General features: G+C 40.1%; 1 protein-coding gene, 1 long non-coding RNA gene and 1 other non-coding gene across 4 annotated transcripts in view; 1 reads left to right on the top strand and 2 right to left on the bottom strand.

Moving 5' to 3' along the window:
• Positions 1-26,005, top strand: part of Il2ra (interleukin 2 receptor subunit alpha) — a 40,546-nt gene that overhangs the window by 6,681 nt on the left and 7,860 nt on the right. For both annotated transcript variants that reach the window (XM_027944820.2, XM_034636629.2), the window contains exons 2-3: positions 24,493-24,675; positions 25,869-25,979. In XM_027944820.2, the coding sequence (XP_027800621.1) occupies positions 24,493-24,675; positions 25,869-25,979 (294 nt within the window). The remainder of the gene's footprint in view (positions 1-24,492; positions 24,676-25,868; positions 25,980-26,005) is intronic.
• Positions 1,646-14,206, bottom strand: LOC114100196 (uncharacterized). Its single transcript, XR_011703941.1, has 3 exons — positions 14,124-14,206; positions 13,391-13,610; positions 1,646-2,956 (listed from the first exon to the last, which is right to left on the bottom strand). It is a non-coding gene; the product is annotated as an uncharacterized lncRNA (long non-coding RNA).
• On the bottom strand, positions 5,952-6,025 carry Trnas-uga (transfer RNA serine (anticodon UGA)). Its single transcript is given in 2 exon segments — positions 5,952-5,985; positions 5,989-6,025. It is a non-coding gene; the product is annotated as a tRNA-Ser (tRNA).

Genomic DNA, 26,005 nt, shown 5'->3' with positions numbered 1-26,005 from the left:
TGCCCAAGTCTGTATGAATCCTTCCAAATCCTAACCACGCAGGATCTTTCCCAGGGAGGGAGGGACCTTGTTGATTCAGTTTACTTTATTATGATGGTGTTCTTTTTTGTTTGGCTGGTTTGGTTTTTGTTTATGATGCTAGGGAATGAACCCAGGTCTTCATAAATGCTAGGCAAATACTCAACCATTGAGGTACATCTCCAGACCCTGTGAGGCATTTTTTTAAAATACCCTTTTGTTTTATTTATCTACTTTTATTGGTGTTGAGGATCAAACCCAGGGCCTCACACGCGCTAGGCAAGCGCTCTATCGTTGAGCCACAACCCCAGCCCGCCCCAAGTATGATGCTTTTTAAAGCAAAAAAAAAAAAAAAAGAAAAATCATGTCTTTTAAAAAATATATTTATACATATATATTTATAAAAGTATACATTTACATATTTATAAAATATAAAAATAATATGGAACATATAAATACAAAAATATACTATTAGCTATATATATAAATATACTTTATAGCTATATATAAGTATTGATCAAATGAGCCCCTTGAAGTGAATCCATTCATCTCCCCAGAGAGAGCTCTGTTTCTCAGGTTACCCAGCAAAAGGCAAAGCACTCATTTCTCAAAGTCTTGTCTGAAGTCCCCAAAGCATAGGTTGACGTCAGCATCTTCCTGCCCGGGCACCCTGAGAGTTTCCTGGGAGTTTTGGGGCTGGGGACGGGCACAGGCTGCGTGACACTGTGCCAGCTGTGGGCAAGCTGTCGGCGGCTTCCCCGGAGGAGGAAACCGGGCCGAGCTGCGACCCAGCTGAGCACCGGTGTGGTATCTGCTTCCGGCACTTGTGGTAGTGACACCTCTGTTCAGAGCCTGATTTAGAACAAAAAGAACCTTTGTAAAGGGAAAGCTCCTTATTTTAAGTGGAAAGCAAAACAAACCAAAAACAGAACAAAAAAAAATTTTTTTTTTTTTTAAGGATTTTTTGAACAAAAGGGCAATTTCCTCAGACAGCCTGCTGACGCTCTTGGCCCTGAGCTGGAGCTGCAGCCCACAGGGCCAGCTCACCAGCCCTGATGTTCACCCCTGGGTCGTTTTCTTCACTCTGGTTTTCACTGCCTCTCACCCACCAGGTCATCACTTTTACTTTCCTTTTCCCAATTTATCAGCTTCCATTTCTCTGGCCCAATTTTCAAAAGCTAGTGCCAGGGGACTAGCAGAGGCTCTGGCTTTGTCCCTCTCCTCATGGGATGTGATCATAGCCACTGAGGGCTTCCATGGTCCAGCCAGGTCTGAGCCTCATGCTCTGCCTCCATTATCTCATGGAATCCTTGCAAAAATTCTACATGGCAGGGACCATCAAGACCATGCCTGTTTAACAGATGAGAAAACTGAGGCTGTGAGCCACTAATCACTTGCTGAGAAAGCAAGGAGCTGGATCATCTGACTGCAGCCGTGCTCCCACCCTGCATGAAGGAAGCAAGCCATGAAGCCATCATTCATTGCACGGGCTTCTTAGGCAAGCCCTCTGTTTACCATTTTAAGGGGCAGTAACAGGATAGCAGAGTTTATTGAAAGAGAGAGAGGAAGAGCGGAGGAAGCAACCCCATGGGAGAGCAGGTCTTACAACTCAGTTTTTTGTGAACTCAGTTTTTATTGGGGTTAAGGGGCACTCTCCAGAGGGTCCCATCTGCGTACCACTTCCCAGCTCCTGATTGACAGATTACATCAGACTTCTAAATCCCTGTTGCATCTAACTCATGAGTGTCTCAGGGGTGAAAAAATAATATGTCAAGGACCTAAAGGCAACTTTGATCATCCTGGCTTTTGCCTGCTGATTTTACCTGGAACTTGATTTCACAGACCTTGCAGCCACTGAGCTCTCTAGTCTCAAGGCAGAGCACTCTCTCTTCCCTTATTTGGGGAGAGCTTCCAGCAAAACTTTTCAGTCCTGGGTATAATATGTTGTTTGTCATCAGCTTTATCCTAAACCAGAGCACTGCCAGGATGACTTTGTGTGCAGTTTCTCAAAAAACATGTTGAAGCTAGGAGCAGCTTAATGGTTCTGTTTCACTGGAACAATGAGGAAGGCCAAGGAAAGACAAAAGACACAGTGAGTTCCAAGAGCTGCCATACTTGCACAAAGCTGAAGATTTGAGGCATGTGGCGGGAGGTGGAGGCTGTTGAGGCTGGGCATGTGCAGTGATATGGAGCCTTGCCATGCGAGAGGGGTGAGATGGCAGCAGGAGAGGGGCCAAGGCAAGGGACAGCAGGATTTATGCTTCAGAGAAACAGCACTGGGCTCCATGTGGAGAGTGATGGAAGGCAGACGTGATGGAGGCCCAAGGGGCAAGCTCAAAGGGTCATGAGCGACCAAGGTGGGGACTGATGGTGGGCCAGTACTTAGCCTTTGTGCAGCTCAGTTTCTGTTGGTTGCCTAAGGTGACTAGGGTGTGGGCCCAAGTGGCCCAGTAGACACGACTCACTGGACTTAGAGTTCACATGCCAAAGGCCCTCAGCCTTTCTGCGTGGATGCTCACCAGCTGCTCAAACTTGTACAGAATCATGGCCCCAGGCTTCCCTGTCTCCTCCGTTTCCTTTTTCAATGAATGCTATCCACCGGGAATCCTGGGCAAAATCCCATTTCTTCCCTTTCCCTCCTCCTGGCAGCCAACCAAGCCCCAAATCCTGGAGATCCCAGGATTAAAATTTCTTAACATTAACAACCTCTCTTCCTCCTCACCCATCACCACCCAAGTCCCAGGATTCACATGCTGCGGAACAGAGACGTGGCAGTAGAAGGTCAGAGGTCACAGTGGCCACAGGAACAGGGTGCAGCCAGCCCACAATGGGAGAATTAGAGTGCGCACAGCTGTCCAAATCCTGGCTCCCTCCACTATCGCTGGGCTGTGTGACTCTGGGAAAGTCACTGAATCTCTCTGTGCCTTGGTTCCTTTGTCTGTAAAACAAAGAAAAGAAGAATGCCTTGCCTAATTATCATTGCATGTAATTATACAGATGTTATGCTATGGTAGCTTATGATATATTTTAATTACTTACTGCATATTTATATTTTCTTATATAATAGTGTTGATTATTATACTACACATATTTTATATTTATATATTTCATTATATTTCACTACAGTATAAGATATAACATAAAATAACAATTATTTTAATTATTATACCATACCATTTTAATTATTATACCATAGTAATTTACATATCTTAATTAATCATTATATATCTATACATTTCTGGGATATGTAATGTAATGCAAACTGCATTAATTTTATCATAATATATTTTACTTATGATATATTTTCATTGTGATTCATAATATAACCTTAAATAATAGTAATGTTAATTGTCACTAACATTAGCAACACCTCATCCCTTGGTGGCTGTGAAGATGGGAGAGGGGATGCCCCACACAGTGCTTGGCATGCAGCACGTGCTGAGTCTCAGCTCATACGATTGTTACTATCAGTTTCTCAAAAGCTTCAGAGCAAGGTTGGCGCCTGAGCTTTCCCCAGGTGCTGAGACACCTGACCCCCCTGGGTGACACACCTGCCCTTCTCAGCTTCTTGTCTCCCTTTGGCTTATCCAGCTCCTGGTCTGGTTGCACTGGGTACTGTGCAGAGTATGAGATTGGGACAGAATGCTGTCAGTGTGATAGTGAACTCATGCACTGCCCGACTGTCCCTTCTAGCAGGTCAACAAGTGATCTAGGCCAGGTTTCTTCACTCGGTTACCACCATGCTGAAAAATACATAATGCACCCAAGAACTTGAGAGGCCTTAGACAAAGTGTGCACTTTCTCCAGGCAAGTGATAAGATGGCTATCAAGTGTCTTTAAGACCCCTGGCAGTCCTAACTTTCTATGGTTTAATAAATACTTGCTGAGTAAAAAGCAATATCTCAACACCACACTGAGGAAGACATTTAGCTTCCCAGTGGGAAAGCAGCTCTTGTCCTGTGTCTTAAATTCCCATGTACTTGGAAGATGTGGCCACCTTGGTCACTTCCAGAAGAAGCCCAATGTTAATGCTTATTGCAGTATGTTATAGTCAGCTTCCATTGCTATGACAAAATACCTGAGAAAATCAGCTTAGAAGAGAAAAGATTTATTTTGGCTCACAATGCTAGAACTTGCAGTCTATGATCATTTGACCCTTTCACTTTGGGCCTTTAACAAAGCAGAACATCATGGCAGAGAGCATGTGGGAGGGCAAAACTGCCTATCTCATGGCAGCAAGAAAGAAGACAGAGAGAGGTGGGAAGCGGGGAGAGGAAGGGACCGAGGACAACACACCCTTCAAGGGCATATCTCCAGTGACCTGTTTCCTGAAACTAAGCCCCATGTCTTAAAGTTTCCACCACCTCCTGATAGCACCACCATCTCAGGACCCAAGCCTTCAACAGGTAAGACTTTTGAGGAACATTTCAGATCCAAAGTATAATACAGGAGCAGTCTGCAGTCACACACTGTGTCTGTTAGAAAAATAGCACCTACTGACTAAAACCGTCAGAGACCTAGATTTTGTGTGTTAAGTAAGAACTTATGCAAGGTAGAAATATTTTAGAGCCAACACTTTAAAGAAAACTCTGGGGAAGGGGAAGGCTGAGCTTCCTTTCTGCAAGACATGGGGAGCAGGACAGAGCAGCAGGTAGAATTTCCACCAGCCCACTCTAAATACATAGACCCCTCAGTAAATGCCTTTTGGATGATTTTGGTTTTCTGAGGCCAGTCCTTGGAGAACAAGAAAGGGCTTTTGATTCCATTTAACCTGTGGTCTTAGCATAATCTTCTCCCAGCTCAACCGCATCCATCTACCCACACCTGAAATTGGTTATGCTTCGCTTCCTTATGGAGTGTCAATACCTGGGGTTTGTGGAGTACGCACAAGTGCCATTGGTCTATATTGAACCCATCGCAAGCAAAACCACAGTAGACCAGCAAATCAGGGCAGCATATGAAACACCCAGGACTTGGAGCCCAAATCAGTGCTTCCCCTGTACCATAATCTATGGCTATGCTTCCATGTCACTCTCCATGAAAGGGTTTGAACCTATCAAAATGTGTAGTGTGAACAACCTGGATCTTGCTTAAAATGGAGTGTGAATTCTTGATGGCGGGAAGGAAAGGGAACACAGGAGGCACCATCTCAGAAGCAGGCAGAGCACAAGTGTGGCTGAGAACGGGCATCTTGGGTGTGGTCATGTGGTTGTGGCCTACTGACACGTCAACATTACACACCCTGACACCGGTCCGCCTGGGCCACAGTTCTGAGGAGCAGTGTTGGCATCGTTGCCCTGGGTCCCTGTCATTTCCCATGTCTTTAAGATTTTTTTTTTCCTTCTTTCTGTTTCCCTTCTCTGGTCTGCAGTCTCTACCCCACATTATACTGACTTACAGGGTCTTTCTTTAAAATCTCAGGGGAAATCCCATTGATATCCAGTTCAAAATCTCCTTAGCAATATGGTCTAGTTTCTCAGAAGACTGTCTCTTTGCAGAAGATTGTGGGTGGGATTCACCAATTTAGCATATTTCTACTAAAAATATGACTCTGTCCCAAGAAATTGGTTTCAACGATTTGAGGGAAAACTGCTTTCAGATTTCGGAGAAAGAGCAGAGTGTTATTTCTTCCCCCTCCCCCACAACCTTGTTATTCTTATCTGATGACACTTTAATTTTAATCAGGTTGACATTCAGTGGTAAGCCTGTGGTTAACTCAGGCATGGAAGCCTGTCACCGACTCGAGGGTGAGGAAATAACCAGCTCCTCACCATTCCTTCCTGAAGCATTTGAGACCCCCAAGATGACACAGCTCAGAGACAGCTCAGAGACAGCTCAGAGACAGCTCAGAGACAGCCGAGTGGAGGGATACTTCTGGTTCCCTGTTTCCTTTGTTGTTGTTTGTTTTGGGAGGGTTTGTTGTTGTTGTTGTTTGGGGGTGCTGGGGATTGAACCCAGGACCTTGTTCACTTCAAGGCAAGCACTCTACCAACTGAGCTACATCCCCAGCCCTCCTTTTTCCTTTTCAAAGTAAAGAGAAAATAACTAGATCCCCTAACCCATAGTTTGGGGTTTTTTATTGTTTGTTTTTATAACAAGTACTGATTTTTTTCCAAAAGGGTCTGAGCCATGAGTCACTCATTCTTGGCTTGTGGGAACTCTGACCATTTGACACGGTCAGGGGAAGCCAGGCTGCAGAAACTGTGGGTCAGATAACACAAATAACTCACAGATGAGCAGGGGTAATTAAGGGAGAAACCCATGCCCGGTGGCCTTGAGATCACCTGCCCCGAACACATGACATCCCCTCTCCCACCAGAGAATCAGGCACCTTTTCTTTGATGACAGTAACTTTCTTTAAATCCCCTTAAAAGAAAATAATTATCCTTATAACATGGCACCTCACTTCTGCCTCAATTTCCACAGTGTTTATACTGCTGGAATGAAAGGGCAAAGAGGGATCCTCCCACTGGGGATGTAGCTCAGTGGGAGGGCACTTGCTTAGTATGCCCAGGGCCCTGGGTTCCATCCCCAGTACCAAACACACACACACAAAAAAAAAAAAAAAAAAAAAAAGAAAGAAAGAAAGAAAGAAATTAAAATAAAGCAAAAAAGTCAAAGGTGGATAATTGTTTGAATAAATAAATTGATGGGTAATTGTGGGAGTTCTGTGTTTGGGATTGGGGTCTCTGACAAACTTTGTGATTGTGACATGCTTGGTAACTAGGAAGTTTCTATGCAAAGACACAGAATGCCTGGCTGCTAGGATATACCTGGCTACTGGGAAACTCCTGTGCAAAAGCACGGGATGCCCAGTTGCCATAGCAACATTCTTCACACGTTTACCCTGTTTCTCCAGGCTAGGAATGCCCAGCAAGTTTCCCCTCCTTGAAGCTACTAAGATAACTATGCAGGTGCATTATCTGGTTTCCTTAGCAATGTCCTTGGAGAGAAGGGGCTCTGTGTTTGTACTAACCGGGACCTTATCTCCGTTAGCTAGCACTTGGGCTTAATGAAATACTAATGAGGATGTGGTCATGGTAATGGTGGTTTGTAACTTTTTTTGAGTTAATAAACTCGGCAGGAGGGAGGAGTGGACACTTCACGTCTACCTACACTTCTTCTCCCTCTTCACTTCCTCCTCGCTGCTTCTTCCCCCTCCGCTCCACCTTGTCTGCCTACCCCTACCCGGCCTCTGTCTGTCCTTTTGTTCATCTCTGCACAGGTGTTCTCCACAGGTATTCTTTATAGATAATATCACCAACACCAGTGCTGAAACACCCAAATATTCGCTCAGTGCCTACCACAATTCATTGCAAGGGAGCTAAGAAGCTAAACAAAGCTTACGGGCTGCTCTTGGGTGCCCATCTAGCCAAAAACAATGGAGGGCAGTGGGTAAGATCTGAAGTTCCCAAACCACCACTTGTATTTTGTACTATCCCATTTTTTTTTTGTTCTGGTCCAATGCATATATAAATTTTCATATTGCTGTAATTATGCTATTCTCAAAGTCCTTTTACCACCTCCAGAAAGATGTTTTAGTCTTAATCCTCTTGTTGAATTCAACTACTGAGAGCTGAGAGCAATGATGGAGACAGTTGGTTTGAGAAATAAAATTGGGAGTCCAACACTCCTGCTGCATAGAGGGCCCTGGACTGGGGGAAAGCCATTTTCCTCCTCTGTCAATGGTCAGATCCACAAAAGAAAGAAAAAGGCCCTGAGTTTGTGTTTGCCTTAGGAAGAGGCTTCAGCAAAGAATTAGGTTGACATAAAAAACTTATTTGTTCTATATATAATTTAAAATTAGTAAAACTTCAAACAATACAGAAAAGCCCTAAGATTAATATAGCTATCAAATATCCATCCTCAGGATTCAATGAATGTTTATAGTTGACCTTGGTTATTTTATGTTCATTTTGTTCTCGAGCTTGAGAGGTACCCCCTAATGCAATGTGCACTACTGTTTTTTTTAATTTCATTTTATTTTTGTTTTTCAATATATATTAATAGTAAACTTCCTTTTGAAACTTGTTTTTTCACTTAACAAATTTTTACTTAAACTTGTTTTTGAAATCTGCTCTTAGCAATGCTTGTTTATGCATTTAATTATGATTCTATTTTCTGATTATGCCAGAGTTCATTAATCTAATGCCTTCTTGATTTTTTTCCTATTATAAGCAGTGCACTAATGAATAGCCTTGAATATATGCACATGTACAAAAATTTCCCTAGGAATTTTGCCTAGAAAAGAGATTGCTCATTGTAGAACATGGACAGCTTCAATCTTACTACCATATTTTTAAATTTCTCTTTGAAACAACTATGCTATTTTACAGTCCCACCAGCAATTTATGAGATTTTCTGATTTCCTCACATAATCCTCATTATCATTAGCATTGCAAAATCTTAACATTTTTGCCAATCTGGTAGAATACTATGAAGTCTCATTGTTGTCTCAAGTTTCCATGATTCTTGGTGATAAAGAGCATGCTATCACAAAGTTATTATTTACATGATTGCTTTTTTATAATCTTTATCCTTTTTTACTGGGTTGTTGCTTTTTTACTTATTGATTTGTAAGAGTTCTTTGTATATTCTGGATACTAATTCTTTGGGTAATTGCCTGTAGATTTTTGGATCTTCTAAGTTGATGCCATTATTACTTACAAACAACAGTTTCATCAACTCATTATATTTTTTCACGTGTTTTATTGAATTAGTTAATCCATGCAACACATTTGAATAAAAGTAGAGATTATGTATATTTCTGCCACATTTCTGACATTAAATAGATTTTAAAGTATAATTTTCTGTAAATTGGAGTGTCTTCCCTTTAGAACTCTTTTTTTTTGCAATACTGGGTATTGAACTCAGGGCCTCAGGCTTGCTAGGTAAGTACTCTATCACTGAGCTATATCCCCAATCTTTCTCTTAAGTTGTTTAAGAAACTTCCCTTTTATTTCTAATACCTTAAAAGATTTTTTTCTTTTAATCATTAATGGCTATTCTTTTAGTCATCATTAGATGCCCCTTATTATCAAAATTATTACATGATTTTCCTCCTTCAGATAGTAAAAGTAATGAGTTACATCAAGAGACTTTCCACCCTAAACCATTCATAATTGCTGGGATAAATTCAAATTGATCAGAATATTATTTTCTTCTTAATATATTGATAGAATCAGGGCAATTATTTTATTCAATAGCCTGGCATCTATTTTCATAAGTGAGACTGTCCTATAGTGTCCTTTTGTCTATAGTCTAATCCAATTCATAGAAAGATTAAACTAACTCTGCAAAAAGAACTGGGGAGACTTCTCTCTTTTTAATTTTACTGTTCTGAAATAGTTTTTATAAAACAAATGATATTTTAGGTAAAACTTACTTTGTATGTTTTAATAATTTTTAATTATTGATTTAATTACTTTATTGGTTACAATTCATTCTACTTCTTTTTGAATCAATTTTTTCTTCCTGAATCTATTTACTGATTTATCTATGGTTTTGTAGTTGCCCATTTCATCTGTTTTTAAATATATTGACAATATATATTTTCACAGTGGTCTTTTATTTTCTTTTAAATTTCTATTCATCCCTTTTCTTTATAATATTGTTTCTTTGTGTCTGCTGTCTTTATTCTTAATCATTATTATTTTATTATAGTAACAGAAAATGGACCAAGACATAACATATAGGTTTAATATTATTATAACTTCTCATGATTTTTAACTGTGAAAATGGTTTTTGTCTAGTTTTGTTCTCCTTCTCTCCCCACCCCCTGCCTCTCTCTCTTTCTCCCCCTACCCCTCTCTTGGCTGGGGATCAAACCTAGGATGTAGCATATGCTAAACACATGTACTACCACTGAGCTATACCCTGATCCCAGTCTAGTTTCTCTTATGTTAATGTAGTTTCAGAAATTTCTTTGGATAAATAGTTACATGGAATGTATCTTTCAACCCTTTAGTTCAAACTTCACATGTTATCATATTTTAAAGAGCTCTTACAATACTAAAGACTGGACTTTGGTGGGGTTTTATTGCAGGGTGGAGGGGATATAGAGGGGCTTTTTCCCTCAATTTGAATAGCTCTGAATTTTATAAGTTTAATCCATTTACATTTATTGCATCATATTTGAACTAGTCATGTTATCATTTTTGGAATTTCATTAACCTTTATTTTTTGTTGTCTTTATCTTCTTTTGTATTGAATCAATTGAGTTTCTTTTGATTTCTTTCCTTCTACTGGTTTGCAAGTTATACATTTTAATTCTACTTTTAGAATTAAGCCTTCTTTAAAAAAAATTTTTTTTTTAGTTTTTTAGTTTTAGTTTTATATGCAGTGCTGAGAATCGAACCCAGGACCTCATACATGCTAGGCAAGCACTCTACCACTGAGCTATGACTCCAGCCCTAGAATTAAGCCTTCTTTAAAGATCTCCAAAATGGTCTTAACTTTCCAAGTCCACAGGTAATTAATGTTTCTCCCAGTTCTCAGATCCACTGTTTGGAGTTTATCACATTGCTTGTAACCAAGGATCAAAAATCATTTTAAAATGTGATCATTTTCCATTACATTTTCTGCTTGGCTATTCTCCAAATAAAGAAAATGTTGAATTTTATAAACTGATTTTGTATTTGGCTACCCTGCCAAACTCTTGATAGTTCTAATACCTTACCTGTCTTAGGTTTTCTAAGTACCTATTTAAACTGCTCACACACAATGATTATTTTGTCTTTCTTTTCCCAAAAGCTATACATCTTATCTGTTACCAGTTTTATCAGGTCACCAATCATTTAGGTCCTTTTAAAGTTAATTGGAGGGCTGGGGATGTGGCTCAAGCGGTAGCGCGCTTGCCTGGCATGCGTGCGGCCCGGGTTCGATCCTCAGCACCACATACAAACAAAAATGTTGTGTCCGCCGAAAATTTAAAATAAATAAATATTTAAAAAAAATAAAATAAAATAAAAATAAAGTTAATTGGAATGAGGAAAATCCAAAGATACTACTTAGCCTTTCAGTATTTAAAAAAAAAAAAAAAGATGGGTTCAAGAAAAGAGAGACAAGGGCAAAGTGGACAGTTACTATGACAGTGTATCAGAAAGTAAGAAGTGATGCAACAGTGGCTAAGAAAATAATGAAAAAGTTGCATATATGTAACATAATGTATGCAAAATAGTTTAAATAAATAATTGGTGATCTGGGCAACCAACAACCCAAATAACTCAAAGTACAGAAACTAAACCACGAATTTACCATAATTTAGTAGATTTTAAATCCATTATAATCTACAAATGTGAATATAGGCCAGAGGAAAAAAACTAATTCAGAATTCTCATAAATAGTTCTTAGAATATGAATTCAAGAGAAACTCTATTTCCTGGTTCTGAGACAGTCGGGCTTTAAAGTAATAACATTTTTTCAATATTTCTTTCCAGCTCACAAAATAACTACACATTTTATCACTTGGTTGTACAAAACAACACTACTCAAAAAGTTATTGTAGAGACTGTTAAGATTTGTGGGGCATGTTATAGATTTCAATTTCGCTTACATTGTTTCAACTGATGCTCACATTTTTTTTTATATTCATACCCTTACAATTCATGCTCCAGCAAAAGATCCTAATTATAGTCTCCTGAACACAGCATTCTATTTCATACATCCCCTCTGCTAGGACGGCCTGTCCTGCCCCCTCTGCCACGTCAGGGACAGCCCTCATTCTTTTACCTGGATCCTGGGCAGGGGCAGTATTTCCAACAGGGGTCCCATGTCCAGAGGTGCAGAATAACAAATTAACAGGGCAAAAGGCAATGACTTGGGGTGTCTTTGAGGAGTTCCAGTCACATGGCTGGTTGACGGTTCAGAGGAATATGCCATCTACTATTTGATTGACAACTTGATACCCAAAATATAGTCATTACCTCTTGCAAAAACTTAGCATATATTAGACGAAACATTTCCTAGATCAAAAGAGAGTGAAGGGAGTTTTGCTATTCATGGTATAAATAAATCACAAAGATGGAGGACACATTAGACTTCATCACTTGGCTCCTTATTAGGCCCCTGGTACAGTCAGTTCTGTGCATAGGGTCCTTGCTTTTGCAGCGGTTTTTTGTTTGTTTTGATTTTGGTTTTTGGTGGCACTGGGCATTAAGCCCAGGGGTGCTCTATTACCAAGCTAGATGCCAAGCCCTTATTTACTTATTTACTTACTTACTTATTTATTGCTTGCTAATTCTGAGACAGGGTCTGGCTAAGTAGCCGAGGTTGGCCTTGAGTTTGAGATCCTCCTGCTTCAGCCTCCTGAATAGCTGGGTGGACAGGCATGTGCCACTGCTACCAGCTTGATTTGATAGTATTTTTAAAGAGGTATTGGAGGGGTGGAGAGAAGAGAGGCAGAGAGAAGTGGTAGAATGCTGTTGCCAGGGCAGATGGCAGATGGCCGCTGGGCTGTCACAGGGGCTGAGGCGGGTCTTGAAAGTCCATGGAGATGAGGGTGAGTGGTGTTGAGGTAGAAATTATGACTCTGGGGAGTTGGCTGGATGTTGGGGGGCAGAGAATGGAATTAAAGCAGATGCTGCAGAGTCAAGCTCCAGTGACTCAGAGGATAAGGGTCACTAAGAGACACAGAGATAGTAAGAGAGTGGAGTGTTCGACCTCGTGTTTCGAGATAATTATAGATTTATACTTCTGTCCTCTTTGAACTTGCTGCTTCTCGATACAATTATATTGGGTATTGGAAAGAGTTTCCTAAAAGTAAAAGTGAGATATTTTAAAAAGCAAAAAACGAGGGCAACAGTAGTAGACTTTCACATGACTCCTGCCCCACCACCTGGAGCTGTGTGGTTTAGGCAACTCAGGGTCTCTGGACCTCAATCTCCTGGCAGGGAAAGTGTCGATGGCACTGTCTACCTTCCAGAGCTGCAGCAAGACCAGGCAGGGATCAAGCATCACGGTTCATATTATACAAATAACCCCAAACAGAGGGTCTGAGCTCTCTGACTTCTGCAAAGATAATGATCTGAACAAAACCACAAGATTACACAAACACCTCTCAGTACTGGGATAGTTGATATAGTTGAGATACCTCTCAGTGAGAGAGAACCTTCAGTTGGTGTGTGTGTGTGTGTGTGTGTGTGTGTGTGTGTAAAGCACACACACACAGATTAAGGCTCTCCAAAATGGGAAATCTCTGAACTGGGAGTCAAGGGATGTGGCTGTAATCTCAGGCTTACCACAAACTCATGGAATGACCACAGCTTCAGTTTCCTTACCTAAGTGTCTCCCAGTTCTCAGATTCTTTTGGTCCTATTTAAAAGATATAGTCAACATGTTCTGGGGTATTTTACTTTGCACCCAAAACACTTACTTTCTATAAGGCCCAAACACTGATTTTGTTCAAGAATATGGGAAACAATTTTGACTTTATCTTCGGAGTTCTCATTGGATCTGATGCAGAAGAGGGACTTTGGGGTAACAACCAGACCATTTCTTTATCAGGTGGCCCAAGCTCTTGATGTACTCCTGTGTCCCTTGTAAGGCTTAGCCATGTCTGGGCTCAGTGAATTATTCTCATCTTCATCCTCAATCTGTGTTAGAGAGGTGGAAAAGAAGAGAGGCACAAAGATGAAGTCATTTTCTCAGTGCTGACTTGGCTATGGGCAAAACAACTTGACCTTGATTCACCTGAAAAGCAAAGAATCTTATCTTACACTCAGTCCACATCCTTTGGAAGCCCCTTCCTTTTCTTTTTCTTTCATGTCACTCACCCGTGGCCACAAGGGCCAGATGAGTTCTCCTGGTTTTGAACATCAGAGAAAAACAACAAAAAACATCACCTAGCCCACAAATGCTTCTCACCCACCCACCTTTTCTCCAATCACCATGTTGGGTTCTGAGTCAAGGGCTTGTGTACTGGCTGCTCTGGAAGAAACCCAGCAGTGCTGTGGTACTTGCTCACTATGCTCTGGAGGGCTTGGGAGGGACAGGTAGATGATGAGAAGCACCAGCCAGGGGCTCTCTCTAGACCCCTGCTACTCTAAGTGGATGGGCAACCCCAGCAACGCTTAGCAGCTTGTTAGAAATTGTTCTTAGCCCCTCACCTTCCCCCCGGATCCCGACACACAGGACCAGCAGGTGACTTGTATATGCACTGCTGTGAACAACCTCGGTGTCGGTCCTGCTGGGTGTAGAGCAGCCAGCTCCCAAGTCACTCTGCAACGGTGGCATCATCCTGATGATCAAATGACTGACTGTCCCCCAAGTGGCCTTCAAGAGTTGATATTTCTGGTTAACTCAAGGGAAACCAAAATATCCCAGGGCAACATTAATTTTAGTTCTGGTTCTTTTCTAAAAAATAAGGGACAGCTTTTAGTTTGGGGGAGTGGAGTTGAGGGCATAGGGCAAAGCCCAATAAAGGATATGGCAACTCGACATCACAGAAGAAGCATAGATTTGCTTCTGCTGTCCTTAATCTTCTAACAGGGTCCCTGTGCAGGAAGAGAAGCAAATAATACCAAAGGCAAAGGTGATCTCTTATCATATTATTAGTTTTTTATTTTTTGATCTCTCTTTTGAAATCCAAAAAGTAAAAACTGCACATTTGTCCTTCTGGGAATAATGGCAAGTGGTTGATAGTATTGGTCTAAAACTTGAAAGGAGAGAGAAGATGACTGAGTTAGAAAAGCTGGTTTGATTTCCTAACTCTGCTGCTATTTTTTCGTGGTTATGCTGTTTTGGTCATCTGTGACTAGAGGACAACGAGTGCTTTTTCCTAACTTGAACAGGCATGGAGAAGTGAAGCTGAGTCTCAGTGACAGAAAGAGAAGAGTCCCCGAGAGTCCCTAACCTTTACCCACCATTCTTCTGCACCTGCTCTGTGCTACAGTCCAGAGGAAGGTGGCTCTGTCACTCTCACTAGTTTTTGCCAAAGTATTAGCTGAATAAACTAAAAGCTCCTACAGGGTGCATTTCAGTTGTGCAGGGAAGTCACAGAGGCAAGAAATCCACAAATATCCCAAGGAAAGTTACATCCATGATGGTATTTCAGGGATGTGATGGAGGAGCCATGTAGCGAGGGTAGGAACAAGAAATTCTGCCTGAGGTTTTCAAACCATCTTCCGCAGCAAGACTCTGACACAGGATGTGTCGTGTTCAACATCAGAAGAGTTCAGTTTAGTTCTCTCTTAGAGGACATTCCAGGCACAAACCTTGGGATTATCAGCATTAATAACTGCTGGCTGTGTCTTTTTCCCCTCTGCTCACATGAAATGCCTGAAAGCTTAGAGGCAAGGCCACATTGATGTGCCTGGGAGCCTGAGGAAAGATTCTCCTCCCAGGAGCCCCGTAATCCAAGCTCTGAGACCTCAGAGCACCACCACCTTCTACCCCCACGTTAGTAATCTCAGGTTTTCCTCCACTCCTCAGGCACTGAATGCTTTACTCTCAGAAGAGAAAATGGCATCTAAATCCAAAATGGTGCCAATACTAAAAAATTAAGGGAGGAAAATATTCTCCTTCCCACCTTCTAAAGAAAATTCTGTTTTTCTTCTGAGCTTCCAGAATCATGGTGGTGGGAGCTGGGGATAGGGAGAGCTGAGAACAGGAGGCGATGGGAGGGTGGAATGATTTATGTTAACAATTCAGAGCCTCTGGTAGAAGCAAGGGCAGGACTGGAAAGATAAGAGCAAGGGTGGACAAAAGCCCTTGTTGGTCAATTTTTGAGAAAGAATTATCAGAGTTTTTAGTGAGTTAAACGGAAGAATGAGGGCAGCTGTCTTGCTGTGTTATGAAAAAAATGATTATTATATAAAGAGTCTTCAAAGACCCTCTGTTGAGTCATAGTTAGTGGAATTCTCCTTCATTATCTTTCTGAAAGATGTCTGTACTTATTATTTTTCATTTGTTTTTGGATGTTATAGTGCTATTTCTTTAATGACACCAGACTGAGAAGAGGTTAAAAAATGAACATATTTTATTCCTATTAAATTTTTAAAAACCAAACCTCCAGGGCTACCTCCCCCAACATTTATCTAGCTCCCACTTACTTCACAGGATGTTTGGAAGACCCTGGGAAAGGCCTTTATTATGGTGTGGATCTGAGGTGTCCCCCAAAAGCTCCCGTGTTAGTGCAGGGATATTCAGAGGTGAAACAGTTTGGATCATGAGGAACTGTAAGCTTCTCGCTCTAGTTTGTCTCTCTAGTTTAAATGGACTGGTGGTAACTGTGGGCAGGTGGGGTGTGGCAGGAGGAGGGGGGCACCTGGTGCATTCCTTGGAAGGGTGCTCCTTCCCTGTAGTCCCTTACCCCCCTGCTCCTTGGCCTCCATGAGGTAAGCAGCTTCCCTCCAGCACTCCATTTCTGCCAGGATATTCTGCCTCACCCAGAGCAATGGAGCTGACCCACCATGGACTGAACCCCTGAAACTGTGAACCAAGCAAACTTCCTCCTGTAAGTTGTCCTGGTGGGGTATTTTGGTCACAGTTTCCAAAAGCTGACTAACTCAGCCTTTCAAGGTTAAGTATTGCAGACAAACTCTTTATTGGTTGTTATAGGTCTGGAAGTTTGTGTTCAATTCCTGAATACATTCTTTTATGAAAGAAAGGGTGGGGAAAGTAGGAAGTTCTGGAACTTCCCCTCGTCCCCACAGGATCTCCTTGGATACTTAGGCTAATTGATGATGACTCTGGAAGTTTCCATGGCCTTATCTAGAAGAAGAGACCTCTACATATGAAAGAGTTTCTAAGGGCCTCAAAGACAATTGGTCTGACCCTTTTCAAATTTACGTGTTTAGAAACTTTCTTGGCTTGTGGTTGAGATATCAGATTCTAAATATATCTGAGGTCAATCCCTGACTATTTGTGCTAATGAATGATTTATAAGAGTCGCTAAGTGTACTATTCATTGATTTTTGTGGAGGTGAAATTATTTGTAGAGAAATGCACAGATCTGCAGCACACAGTTTGATGAGTTCTGACAAATGTGTGCACTTGTAAAATCAACACTGCTGTCGCTCTGCTGCTACCTCCTTCTGGTTGATCCACCTACCAAGAAATGACTGCTCTGATTTCTCTCTTTCTAGTTAAGTTCTGTCTTTCCTTGAACTTCGTATAAATGGAATCAAACCGAACTTACTTTTTTGTCTTTAGCTTGTCTCGTTTAATGTAATGTTTTTGAGATTTATCTATGTTGTGTGTATAGGTAGTTCATTCTTTTGATGTTTGAATGGTTGTATGAATATATCATATCTCACTTGTCTGTTCTCCTAATGATGGATATTTAAGTTGCTGGGTTGGTTATTAATCATGCTACCATAAATATTTTGTAAAAGTTTTTTTTTTTTTGTAGACATATTCTTTCACTCCTCTTAGATAGTAAGGAATGGAATTGCTGGATCATGTGCTTAACTTTATTTTTTAAAATTTCAGTTTTCCAAAGTAATTTTGTATTTTATATTCCAGTAGCTCTGCTTCCACTTCAACATTTGCTGCTGCCAATCCTTTTTATCCATTCTAATGGGTGCATTTCATGATGGTTTCCAATTTTCATTTTCTTGATATCTGTTGTGTACTCAAGCACCCTTTTGATTGATTGCTGATAATCGTGTATCTTCTTTGGAGAAGTGACTGTTCAAGTCTTTGCCCATTTATTGGCTTGTTTGTCTTTTAGTATTGATTTGTGGTTCTTCATATATTCTGGACACAAGTGTTTTTCTCCGATATATGTGTTACCAATATTTTCTCCCAGCTTAATTTCTTACTGTCTTTAGATTAGTAGAAACTTTTAATTATTTTTCTCTTATGATTAGTGCACACTGAGTCCTAAGAAATCTTTGCCTACCCCCAACTTGAAAAGCTGACACCAGACTGAGAAGAGGTTAAAAAGGTTAAAAAATGAACATATTTTATAGTTTAAACTTTAATGTTTTTATCTATCACATATAGGTCAAGTATATGAAATGTTTGTGTTTACATTAAAATAAAACTAAATTTTGTACAGGGAATAAGAGGGTTTTTTTTTCTCCATACATTTATTCATTTGTTCTGGAAGCATTTGTTGAAAAGATTTTCCTTTTCACATGGAATTGATTTGTCAACTTTGTAAACTAATTAATGAAATATACATGTGAGTGAGTCTAATTCCAGACTTTGTATTGTGTGCCATTACTCTATTTGTCCTTAAGTCAATAACACTATGTTGTCTTAACTGCTATAGTTTTATAGGATATCTGTGTATCAGATGGCATGACTTTCCAAATTTGCATGTCTTTTAAAATTATCTTTAGATGTTTTAGATTCTTTGCATTTCTAAGGTTTTAAAATCAACTTGCCAAATTTAATTTTTTAAAACTAAGAAGGTTTTAAAATCAACTTGCCAATTTTAATTTTTTAAAACTAAGAAGGTTTTAAAATCAACTTGCCAAGATTAATTTTTTTTTAAAATCAACTTGCCAATTCTAAAATATGTTGGATTTTTAAATTGTAATTGTATTGAATTAGTGGATGAATTTAAGGTGAACTGACATTTTTTCTTATTAAAAAAATCTTCCGATCTATAAACATTGTATATTTCTCAATTTATTTAGTTCTTTTTAAATGTATCTCAGCAATGTTTCTGTTTTCAGTTTAGAGGTCTTACAAGTTTTTGACAAATTTACTCATGAGTATTCATGTTTTTAAGTCATTGTAAATGCACTTGCTTGTAAATATTGTAATTCCTAAATTGATTGCTTTCAGTATAAAGAACATACTGCAAGTGATTTTTGTATATTGAGATTGCTAAACTTGCTAAGTTCTAAATTCCACTTGTAGATTTCTTAGTAAATAATGTTTCATCTGTGAATAATTTCCTTATCTTGGAATCTATTTGCTATATTAATATAGCCATACCAGCTTTCTTATATTTACATAATGCCTTTTTAAAAATTCTTTTAATCTGTCATTTTCTTTGTATTCAAAGTGTGTTCTCCTAGGAACAGCATATAGTTGGGCCCTGCTATAATCTAGTTTCTATCTTTTAACATTTTGTTCATTTACATTTAATGTAATTAATGATGTGGATGACTTTAAGTCTGTCTTATCACTGTTTCTTAGCTCTCCTTTTGTAGTCTTATTACTCTAGTCTTCCTTTTCTCTCCTTTATTTTGCCTAACTAAAAAGAAGTTTTTGAGTATACATATATATATGTATATATACACAATGTGAATATATATATATATATATACACACATACACACACATACACATATATATGTGTAAACTGTGTGTGTATGAATTACTCTATTTCATTTCTTCTATTACTTTTTGAAATACACTATTTGTATTATTTTATTATCTGGTGGTTTCTCCAGGCTATTCAGAATTTCTTCTTATTCTTAACTTATCATAATCTACTTACACCATTTCATACATAATATAAGAACTAGAGTCAATTTCCATTCAACCCAACCTTTATACTATAGTTACTATATATTTTGCATTTATATATGCAATGCAACTCATCGTACAATATTATTTTAATATTTATTTATTTACTTTTGTACTAAGATTGAATACAGGAACACTTTACCATTGAACTACATCTTTAATTTTTTTTTCTTCATACAGGGATTTGCTAAGTTGTTGAGAGTCTCATTAAGTTACCGAGGCTGGCTTCCACCTCTTGAGTTGCTGGAAGTACAGGTGTGAGCCTCTGTGCCCACTCTATTATTTTTATTTTAAAAGTTGTCTTTCAATAAAAAGGTAGTCTTTTCGTGTACCTAAATATTTACCAGATCTCATTATTATTTACAGTAAATTTACATTTCTAGATAATTTCCCAATAGCTTGAAAAATTGCCTTAGCACTTTTTTTTTCATAATGTGGGGTGCTGGTAACAAATTCTTGAATCTTTCTTTTATCTGAAAATATAGTAGTTTCGCTCTCATTTTTGAAGGATTTTTCTCTAAGTAGAACTATAGGTTCACAGGCTTTTTTTCTTTTAAAACTGTGACTATGTTGTACTATTCTTTTCTGGTTTCCATTGTTTCTGTTGAGAAGTCAGTCATTATTATCATTTTCCCATCTATGCATGTGTCCTTTTTCTTGGGCCACTTTTAAGATTTTTCTCATTACCTTTGGTTTTCAGCAGTTTGGCTATGATGTACATAGGTGTGATTTTTCTGTATGTATATCCTGCTTGGTATAATGAACATCTTCGGTTTTTAAATCAATGTTTGTCACCTAATTTCAGAAATATCTGGCCATTATTCCTTCAAATATTTTTTGTGCTCCATTTTTTCTCTTATCTTCCTTTGGAACTTCAATTAAATGGATGTAAGATAGTTTGATACTGTTCCACAGGCCACTGAAGGTCTGTTCAATTCCTTTCTCTATTTTTGTCAGTTCAAAAATTTTCTATTAATTTGCCCCCAAGTTTTGGTAAAGTTTATTTCTGATATTGTGCCTTTCAGTTCTAGACTTTTCATTTGTCTTTTTATATATACAGTTTTCATTTATCTGCTGAGATTATTGTGTTGTTTCACTCATCACAACCATTTTCCCCTTTATATTAGCAGTTAGTGATTTTTTTTTCTTAAAAGGTAAGAAAATAAATATTTTAGGCCACCTGGTTATACAATCTTCCATTGCAGCAGCAAAGCAGCCATAGATGAAATATAAATAGGTGGGCATAACTTTATTCCATTGAAACTCTATCTATGAACATAAATGGTAGCCAATTCGCACGTCATAGCTATGAAGCTAGGAAGTTTGCTGACTTCTGCTTTAGTTATAATAAATGTTCTCAATGATATAAAATATTTTAAACAGTTGTTCTAAATTCTTCATCTGCTAATTCCAAAATCTAGATCATTTTAGGATCTATTTCTATTGACTTTCTTTTTAGTGGGTCACATTTTCCTGTTTCTTTGCATATCTATAATTCTTTTTACTTGCTAGGTATTATGAATTAGACTCCACAGACAGTCTGGATGATAATGTTGTTGTCCTCTAACAGGTGGTAATACTTCTGACAGGCAGTTGAAGGAATAGTGTATCCTCCTGTCTAGCAGGCTTGATTTTGTTTTTGTAAAGGTGGGTCTATTGTGGTTTTGAAATTCATTCTAGGAAAGTCTCTTCTTCTAGAGAAGATGGGCCAGATGTCTGTTTTTTATTAATAAAATTTGGTGAAACTATTTTTCTCTCAGATTCCCCAATAGGCAGTCAGTGCTTGGTCTCACTGCATCTTTCATGTGGAACCCAGATCTTGACTAAGAGCCTGAGGTGCCCCCCATACTTCTGGGTCCCCCTTTGTTCAGTGTCCTCCTCTCCAAGGCTCCACCCAACAGATCCCAGTCATACCAAGTCAGGGAAGCCACCACAGTGCCTGGGCTCCACTTTGCTGCTGCCTGAGAGGAAAATGCCCCAGGAAGAAATTCGTGCAGTTGTGAGCTCATTTCACGTGTTAGCCTTCTCTCAAATAATGTAGCCCTGAACTGCCTGTCACTTGATACCTGAAACTCCTGCTGCACACATAAGGTGTAAAGTTGTTTTCAACAGAAAAGTAAGTTGGTCCCAGTTACGCTGCCAGAGCTGGGAGCAGAAGTCCTCTTTAGTTTTTCTGATATTATCCATGCCTTGTCTTGACAACAGATTGCCTTCTGGCACTTAAACATTGGATTGGCTTTTTGATAAATGCCAGCGAGTAGTAGCAACCATACGGACAGTAGAGAGAGATACCCTTTGGCAGGAGTTAAACTTCATAGTTTAACTTTTAGCTTCTGTTTTTATTGACTGTTTAGGGTAAATAGTACCTTATTCCATGTAATTTTCAAGTCAATAAAATAATTATCATTACACCCATTGCAGAACAGGAAGCTGAGCCATAGAGAAGTAAAAGCAATGAATCTATGAAGCTAGTAAGCTGGCAGAACTAGAATTTAGAAACTTGCAATTTTCTTTTAAAAACTTGTGGGTTTGGTTCTTGACTTCTGACTTCATTGCACTGTGGTTAGAAAATGAATTTCTGTGATACTTATTTTTTGACATTTGTTGAGACTTCCTTCGTTTCCTAGTAAGAAGTCAGTTTTTGTAAATGTTCTAGGTATGCTTGCATTTACAAACCCAACTTTCTCCTCTTTCTACTATGCTGCTTTTCTTGCTTTACTATGAAATTATCAGAATTTATTGAGAGTCTGTGCTAATGATTCCATATAACTGCTGGCCCTGCAAGCCCATTTAAATTGCTTTTGTTTCGTACGTTCTTGGACAGAGATAGGCCAACCTGTGCAAGTTCTCCCTAGCTTCAGTTCTTGGGGGAATCAGAGAAGGCCTGAGACACTGTACGGTGTGGTCTTCAGAGTGAAAACATGCTGGATGTCATAAGCATAGAAAAACTTCACTTCATCCTGAGTGATTAAAAGGGGTATTAGTGGAACCGGTGCTGTCTGTAATCCCAGCTGCCTGGGAGGCTGAGACAAAAGTTCAAAGCCAGCCTTAGCAATGGCAAGGCGCTAAGCAACTCAGTGAGGCCCTGTCTCTAAATAAAATACAAAATAGGGCTGGGGATGTGGCTCAGTGGTCAAGTGCCCCCGAGTTCAATTCCCAGTACCAAAAAAAAAAAAAAAAAGGCAGGGGGGTATTAATGAGGGCTCTCCAAAAAAACAGAAAAACAGAACATGGTGTGTATGTGTGTGTGTGTGTGTGAATTAAAATCAGCTCATATCATCACAGAGGTTGAAAAGTTCCACGATGGTCATCTGCATGCTGCAGAGCCGGTGGTGATGACTCAGTCTGAGAAGCAGGAGCTTCCGAATCAGGGAGACCAACAGCACAGTCTCCAGTCTCAGGCTGAAGGTCCTCAAACCTTTGGAGGACCTCTGGTGTGAATCCTGAAGTTCAAAATCCAAAGAACCCGGAGTCTGATGTCCAAGAGCAGCAACAGCAGAAAACGAAAATGTATCCATTTTGCCAAGAAGAAGAAGAGGAAGAGAGAGAGAGAGAGAGAGAGAACACAAACTCTCTTTCTCCCTTCTTCTGCTTCCTGTTCCATCTGGAGTCCAGCTGACCGCATAGTGTCTTCCCCTCTCAATCTGCTGACCCTCTGTTCTAGTCAGCTTTTTCATTGCTGCAACCAAAAGACCTGACAAGAACAACTGAAGAAGGAATAAGTTTATCTGTGGCTCAGGGTTCCAAGAGTCTCCATCCGTAGACAGCCAGCTCCATTCTTCTGAGCAGGAGGTGAGGCTGAACATCATGGCAGAAGTATGTGGTGGAGGGAAAAGGCTCGAGACATAACACCAGGAAGCAGACAGAGACTCCACTCACCATATACCCCAAAAGCACGCCCCCAATGACCCACTTCCTCCAGCCACACAGCCTGCCGATAGTAACCACCAAGTTAACCCCTGTCAGGGCATTAATTTATGGACTGGGTTAAGGCTCTCACAGTCTAATCATTTCACCTCTAAATCTTCTTGTATTGTCTCACCCATCAGCTTTTGGGGGACCCCACCCACATATCTAACCATAACACCCACCTGCCAATCTTCTCTGGAAACAGCCTCACAGACACACCCAGATGTGCGCTTTACCTGATCTCCCGGCTTCCATCAGTTCATTCCAGTTGACATCCAAAAATAACCCTCACGCTAAGCAGTGGGCCAACCAACATCTAGGAGTACAGCAGCCAGGCCTGATCACCTGTCTGTACAGTCCCTGGATGTACAGATTCTGCTGTGCTAGACACTTCTGCTTCCCTGCCTCTTCATGTCTCTGCCATCCCTCCATCGGCCTCCTTTATCAGCCTGTAGCATGTTTGTAATCATCCAGTCTCTTGCATCAGAAGAACTTGTTGCAAAGTATGCAATGGAATCATTTTTCCTGAGTGGGCCAGAGCCATATTCCCCCTCAGGATGGACATGGGGCACTGCTCCTCATGTCCTTACTGGGTCACCTGTGTCCATTTTATGAACTGAGGGATAAGGTCTTCATGGTATGAGAAGGTAGTTGGTAAGTCAGTGGTGGGCAGGTAAGTAAGAACTACATCTCCCACATTAAGTGCAGCACTTATGTCTATTTCTTCAAAAAAAAATGCAGAATCATTAGCTATACAAAGCCTGATGACTCTTATTTCCTGAAAAGTATCTTGCATTGACATATTTAGTTCCTCAGTTAAACTTATTTGTCTTTATTCCTCTCCTTTCCTGACAGTCCTTTCTCTGTGTATATTTGCTAAACATGAGGCATATTCAAAATAAAACCTCATTAATTTTTCACTCATTTAGAATTTACTCATTTTACTTTGGATGCAGGTGCAAACTCTTAAACCATGTCTCATACAAAGATTCTTGGTTCCTTTCTAGGAAAAAGTGGGATGTCTATAAATCCTTGAAACAGAGTGAAGAAAGATGTGATTAAGTCATTGCCTGATCAAATATGTGAGGGTCTGGCCAGGGCCTCCTGAACTCACAGTCTGCTTCTCTCTCTTTGCAGAGTTTTGTGATAATGAACCACCGGAGATCAGTTATGCCACCTTCAAAGCCTTGTCTTTCGTTAATGGCACCATGTTAACCTGCGAGTGCAAGAAAGGGTTCCGCAGAATACAAAATGGGTCTCCCTATATGCTTTGTACAGGAAACTCTTTCTGGGAAAACAAGTGCCAGTGTGTAAGCTCTCGTAAGTGGTTCCTTTTGTAAACCCATGGAAAGAAAAATGTGCTAGGCACGATGGTGCATGCCTATAATCCCAGCAGTTCTGGCGGCTGAGGCAGGAGGATCATGAGTTCAAAGCCAGCCTCAGCAACTCAGTGAGACCCTGTCTTTAAATAAAATGCAAAATAGGGCTGGGATGTGGCTCAGTAGTTGAGTGTTCCTGAGTTCAATTCCCGGTACACCCCTCTCAAGGAAAAAAAAAAAAAAACTGGAGGACAGAATGAGACAGAATCCATCTTTCGTTCACTCAGCCTTGAAGACAACAAGTGGCCAGCTGAATCTATGGGATAACTCACATTGGAGGCTTATGAAATAATCACTCATTAAACAAATGCTTAGTAGGGTGTCTACTACCTCTAAGAACTCCTCTGGGCTTTCTAAAACTGAATTGATCTGACACTGTAATTTTGCTGTTGACCTTTCTCCTTGAATCCCCAAATCTCTCTCACAAAGCCCTACTTCTGCATTGGCCTCTCACCCACCCTGTGGTATTAGAATGTGCTGAAAGTGGTGGGATTGTTTGGAGATTGTGTGGGACAGTAAGTCAGACTACTATAAAGCCTGGAGATTGCTGCTCTGTGGAAGCACCTGCTTGAGTGTTTCCCAGCAGCTCTCTGTCTTATTCTGACCCCCACCCCATTGGAGTGCTCCCTTTGCCAAACTCTTTTGCCAACTCCTTTGCCAAGCTCTTCACTATAGGGAGGGGTATTATAGGAGGGGTCTTCCTGCCATAGCTTTAGGACAGCACTTCTCTAATTGTAAGGATTTGAATAGCATTAGGGGAGTGAAGGGTTCATGGGGTGGTGGAGTCACACCCCTCCTGTGTGCCATCTCACATACCCATGCACACCACTGACAGTCCTGATAGCAAGCAAGGATCCCTTTTAGTGAGACATATATGAACAAAAAGGATTATCTACCAGAAAATCTTTAAATTCTTCCAGAAACATTTTGTAGCCATTGTCATTATAGACAGAATATGTAGAAGCCCCTGCAGGGCCAGGTGATAACCCTGCCCACCTAAGGGAGGGCTTGCCCCTGCTCATCAACACCAGCACCAAGATAGAGAATTAGTGCCCATGCAATTAGTAGATGAACCATGTGACCCATTTTAAATGTTTGTGAAGCTGTTTGCTGTACCCCTCTCATATCTTCCAGACCCTAGGAACACAGGGAAACAAGTTACACCTCAACCTGAAGAACAGAAAGAAGGGAAAACCACAAAAATGCAAAGCCAATTGCAGCCTGTGGACCAAGTGAACCTTGCAGGTAAGTGATGCATCTGAGCAACTGAC

This window comes from Marmota flaviventris, chromosome 12 (genome assembly GCF_047511675.1).
Source record: "Marmota flaviventris isolate mMarFla1 chromosome 12, mMarFla1.hap1, whole genome shotgun sequence".
NCBI classification, from domain to species: Eukaryota; Metazoa; Chordata; class Mammalia; order Rodentia; family Sciuridae; genus Marmota; species Marmota flaviventris.
The sequence above is the reverse complement of the archived record's forward strand: the minus strand, read 5'-3'. Positions and strand labels throughout refer to the sequence as shown.